Here is a 5,700-nt window from a genome sequence, read left to right on the forward strand (position 1 = left end):
TGTAGCTTCCCCCAGATCTGTGTCTTGCAAAAGGGATGAAGTTATAATTCACTAATGAAGAAATGGCCACACAGAGTGAATTTTATACCTCTTCAGGTTCCCTTTGGATGGCGATAGACTAAGGTGGTAAATACTTGTACAACACAGTTACAATTAAGGAAAATTTACACCTGTCTCACTCCTGGCCTTATTATTTATTTAAATAAATAAATAACTCCTGGGCTAAGGAGAAGAAGAAGACAACATCATGAGACATGACCTAAAAATGCTGCCAGCAGGATATATTTGTATGGTCTTTAGATGTAAACATGGACAGCATTATGTGTGGTCTTGAGATTTGTGGAATGCAATAGGAAACAACATGTACAAGATGTACACTTCTGAAACTGGCTTATTAAAGTCAAGATATGGTTAATTATGTTTATTTTTTTAATTAAGCGCTTTTCAATCACTTGAACTGTTTTTAACTAACCAATTTACCTAGCTTTTCTACAATGCACCTATAAAACATGTACTGTTACAGATACTCCTTTTCTTACACTATTGTAACAAATTACCTGAATCCCTTCTCCCACAAACTTGCTATTCTTCTGCACAAACATAGCCACCATCTAAAACACAGAACACGGAATCATGGAGCTGGAAGGGACCTGCAAGATTTTGCAGATGCCAGCAAAACCAAAACAAGAGATGGAGTGACACGACTGAGCCCACAGAAGCAGACATCACCTTCCTACCTTCGACAATGCTTAAGCTTCCCTTCTTTCAGCGGCCTGGGAAGCAACAACAACGTTGTGTTTTATCTTTCACAAACGCCGTATGCTTAAAATACACGGTCTCCGTTCTCGATTGCAATCGGGGTAACATCCGTCGCTGGAAGGGGATGGGTGGGAAATAGATCAGAAATTTGGGGTCGGGAAAGAGTATATATATATGTATGTATGTATGTATGTATGTATGTATGCATGCATGCATGCATGCATGCATGTATGTATGTATGTATGTATGTATGTATGTATGTATGTATATGCCGCTGCCACTGGACCAGGTTTAGAAATGACACCTCCAGTCGAGAGCAGCTACCAGGTCCAAAAGCAGATTGCTGTCCCTGCGGGCTTCGACAAAGTTGTGTAAATCGAATTTTTAAAGTTGGGAATCCCATCCCGCAGCTTCCGGGTTGATGTGCCGCTTATATTTCGGCCCGAGTGTCTCCGAAGCTGCGTTTCTGGCTGCGGGAGGGGGGCACCCCGATCCTCCCCCTCCCTCCCTCTCTGCCGCCTCCGAAACGGCTGTCGCTTCGCTTCCTCCTAGTCTTCGCTAGGAAACTCCACCCGCGCGGTTGGAGGGGGGGGGGAGGCGATGCAGAAGCGCGTCCTCTTCCTCCGACTCTGCAGTGGGTGATCGCGGGGGTTGTCCCCGTTACTTTGTTATTGTGGCTTTTTTTTTTTTTAGAGAGAGAGGGGAGGGGAGAGCGAGAGCCGCGGAGTCCTCAGGCGGAAGGAAAGCGGCCTCATCGCCTTTAAATGGAATTGCTTGTCATCTGAGCATGCTCCCGAACGGGCCAGCGAGGGGTATAAAAGGGCTGGGACGCAGCACGGAGCGCTCAGGCAAAGAGCCGACGCCAGCCGGTGGGGGGAGTGTTGGAGGAGCCTCGCAGGCGCCGCGCTCCTTTCTCGGCGGCTTTCCCGCGCAATTTCGCTCCTTCCCCGGGGAGGACTCCTTCAAGCAGGCACGGAGCGCAGCCAGAGTCACCTCGGGGGCAGCAGCCACAGCCGGCAGGTGCCAGACGCCAGCGGGAGTTTCGTGCCTCGACCCCGCGCGGAAGGGGGAACTGAAGGCAGCCGGATGGCAGCCGCCGCCGCCAAGCCCGCCGAGTTAATGGGCATCTGCTCGAGCTACCAGGCGGTGATGCCGCACTTCTTGTGCATCGCCGAGGAATTCCCTCAGCCGATCCGGCCCGCCAAGCTGGCCAAAGGCAGGTTGCGCAGACCCCGCCAGTCCCGCTTCAAGACGCAGCCGGTGACCTTCGACGAGATCCAAGAGGTGGAGGAGGAAGGGGTCTCCCCCATGGAGGAGGAGAAAGCCAAGAAGTCCTTCCTGCAGTCCCTCGAGTGCCTCCGCCGCAGCACCCAGAACCTCAGCTTGCAGAAGGAGAAGAAGCTGAGCAGCTGCTGCAGCCGCCTGAGGAACAGCCTGGACTCCAGCGACTCCGACTCCGCTCTCTGAAGACGGAGCTGCGCCTCGGCTGGGCTCGGGCGCGCCTCACCCACCGCAGGGCAGAAGCGGATCTGCCGCCTGGACTGTGCTCGCCCCCCCCCCCCGGCTCTCTGCTTCATACTGAAGTTGGCGAAGGGAACTCTGTGGAAGGGCATCCAAAAAAAAAAAAAGTGGGGGAGGAAAGGGACAGTTTATGAAAAGACTTGATTACAAATAAACGGTCGTTCGGCTTTCCCTCCTCGCACAAATAGCCTTTGGGCGCTCCGGTTTATTTTGTACGATAAATCGAAACCCGTTGCAAGGACTTGACAGGATGGGATCCCGTTCTCTCCTCCGCTTATTATTTTCTTTCTTTCTTTTATCAATAAGAACCGGTATGAATGTGGTAGATGCTCAGAGCAGTCTGCAAACGTGTGTGCAGTCGGCGGAGAGAAATATTTTGTTAGGGGAAAGTGCGTGTATGGTTTCTACCTTGGCTGTTTGAGGGTTTTTTTTTTCTTTACAACATGAAGAAAATGTTAAAAAACTGTACATCTTTTTTTCTAAACGTTGAAGGGGAAAATGAAGTTTTACGAATGCAAATCCGCTGCTGGACTTTATATTTATTTTTGCATTTAAACTCTAGACTGCATTAATTTAATATGTTTCTACCTGAATGCCTGTAATTATTTCCACAAAAGAGAAATAAAGCTGTTATATTTGCACAATGCACTTAGACTGGTTGATGTGGACGGTGCTGTTTGGTGGTTTTCAGTCGTATGGAGGGGTATTGCATGGAGAAACTGGAGTGAAGCCAGGGCACTGTAGAGTTTTGTCATAAAGAAACAATTGTTATAAACATTAAAGTATGTTAACAGAAATGTTTTTATATTAACAATTAGTTGACTCTTAGTATGTTTCTAAATCAACCATTTGTATGTGGAAGCTTTGGATATTTTAATTGCTTTTTTTCAAAATAGTCTCTTAAGGCTTGGTATATTTCCCCCCCACCCCACCCCCTTCTGGCAATCAAATGGTTTGTCAAGTTTCAGAGTAGATATAGTGATGCTGTTTATTACCCAAGGCACACAAGAATTTGGATGAGAAATCAGTAATATTTTATAAGAAGGGCATTGCATTTGTATCTTTTCCCTTTCCCTCTACATAGTTTTCTACTTTTTAATCTTAAATTGCAGTATTTCAATTTATAACCTGTTCAGAACTGAAAAAATACTAATCAACTTTTTTCTAATATATTATTTCCTCTGCCACATAAACATCCCTTGCCATAATGTATATCTACAGTATTATTCTACTTTATTCTGCCAGATTTAATTGCAAGAGGTAATGCATTTGGGAAAATTTCTGGAAAGGCCTTTACCAATCTGGATGCTTACTGAATTAATTGAAATATTAGGCCAGATTTTTCTGGGAACAAATGTGAATTAAAAATAAGACTTGCTGAAGACTATAGAGTCAGTAAAACTAAAAGTATTAAGACTTGAACGCTAAATGCGGTAAATTTGAGTTGTCTATACCTTTCTTCTGCCCCAGTGTCTCTGTATAAGAAGGACAAATTGGTAGGCAACACTGAAAAGCAGCACCAAAACAGCATTTGAACTACAGTTGTGCCAATTTTTATTTTTTCTAATGGGGGAATTTTCAATTTTTTTCTCCCATTGATTTAATATAAAGGAGGATGAGCCAGGAAAGTACTACTTTTCGTGATCAATATTAAAAACCTTCAATATCCAGAAAAAAAGTTCACTTAACAGAGCATGCCAGACTGGAAGCTACTAATCCAAGCTTAAATGGAACAGTCTTATGTCTTAAGGTCTTTTACATTATTTAGCAGTTACCTAGTTAGCAGACTTTTTCCATAATTTGTACCATAAGAAACCAGTAGATATTCTCTATTTATTGTATTGATTTGGAGATTCAAAGTTGGCTCTTTTAGCCACAACTTTATATACAATACTGTAATATAACTGCAACTGGGTAATGGCCATTTATATTCACAATACAGGATAAATTTGAAATGCTTCTACCCTAGTGCTTCAAGAAATTTGGCTTTGCAGGGTTATTCTGAAAATATAAATGAAGCATTTATAAAATCTTGGGAATTATCTCAGTTTGTTATAACCATAATCCTTAGCTTTCCAGTGTGTCCTGTATGCTGGCATTGAGTTTTCACCACTGATATATAGATTATTCTTGCCATAAATGCCATCGTGAACTGATTAGAAAAGTCTGCACGCTGTCAGGGAGCCAACAGACATCCTGTACAGGAATAAAGTTTATATATGGTTCAAAGTTCCATGCATTCATTCTGGGAATTTGGCCAGGAATGATAGATAATTTCAGTTCTTGAGATAATGCAACTTATTCCACTAAATTGTTTCATTTTTTTTTAAATAAAACATTTTCCCCATTGAAAGGCTACATTGTTCTGCTAATAAAAAAAAGCAGCTAAAGTGGTTTACGTTTCTTGGGAATATACTATGTATTATTCTATTTTAGTCCTCATATAGAAAATTGCATTAATACAGCACTGTAAAACAATTCCAACAACCTGTAAGTATTTGTCTATAGAGCTGAGAACGTGGCCACTGGTGAAATATATTGGGAATGATAATTCTACATCTGGAGGGTTGTCTATTTCCAATGCTTGGTTCAACAATACATATGAGGGTTTTTAATTACAGCTGAGACTTAATCCAAAATAGGGAATTTAACTGATTTGTACAGACATGAAAATCCCAGCAAGCTCCATTTCACAATATTGCTAGAAGTTACTGATTCTTAAATGTGAAATAATACTAAAAATGTAACTTGCAAATGTCAATCTACAACCAAGCTGTTCAGTAACAGATATGCAATTGTATCCAGATGCTTTCATTTTCTATATTGCAAAGAGTTTGTTGAGTGTTTAAAAGGAGCCATTTCTTAATGTAATTGTTTAAATGCAGTCTACGTTGTATCGTTACTGAGTTAGGGTATATTATTCACAGATAATTCTAGTAATGTTTCAGTAATAAGATGCCAGTACTAGGAGCCAATAAAGGATAGTATCTAAATGGCAAATCTGTATTACCAAGCAGCTGAGATCTAATTTGGCAGAAATATCAAACATAAAAAGTAGCAGAAAAGTTTAGACCATTTGGGAAAGACCTCAACAGCAGATCACGAGATGACTGATCACTGTTCGGGCATGATCTAAACTGGGGTGTGCTACAGTGAAAGTTCTGGTAGAGCCTCCCCCTGCCCCATCCAACTCCACTTAAGTGATATTAGTTTCCTTGCAGTGTTTGTGCATACTCAGCACAACTGTCAGAAGAAGAGAATCCACATACAGTATACGTGGCCATATGCCCATTGGCATCTGTCTTGCAGCCTTTGTTCTAAATGATTTAGGAATTCAGAGCCCTTACATGGAGAATATGCTGCTATAGATCAGAGGACCTATGTGATAAGCATTCTGGAGTCAAGTTCTGGATGTTTTTT

General features: G+C 42.4%; 1 protein-coding gene across 1 annotated transcript; it reads left to right on the top strand.

Moving 5' to 3' along the window:
• Nucleotides 1-1,845: 1,845 nt before the first annotated feature.
• Nucleotides 1,846-2,226, top strand: CUNH11orf96 (chromosome unknown C11orf96 homolog). The gene has a single exon (XM_015818468.1). It carries the CDS (start codon nucleotides 1,846-1,848, stop codon nucleotides 2,224-2,226), a length of 381 nt encoding a protein of 126 aa, XP_015673954.1.
• Nucleotides 2,227-5,700: the final 3,474 nt, after the last annotated feature.

The sequence above is a fragment of the Protobothrops mucrosquamatus genome, unplaced genomic scaffold, assembly GCF_001527695.2.
Source record: "Protobothrops mucrosquamatus isolate PMUCROS unplaced genomic scaffold, P.Mucros_1.0 scaffold743, whole genome shotgun sequence".
Taxonomy (NCBI): Eukaryota; Metazoa; Chordata; class Lepidosauria; order Squamata; family Viperidae; genus Protobothrops; species Protobothrops mucrosquamatus.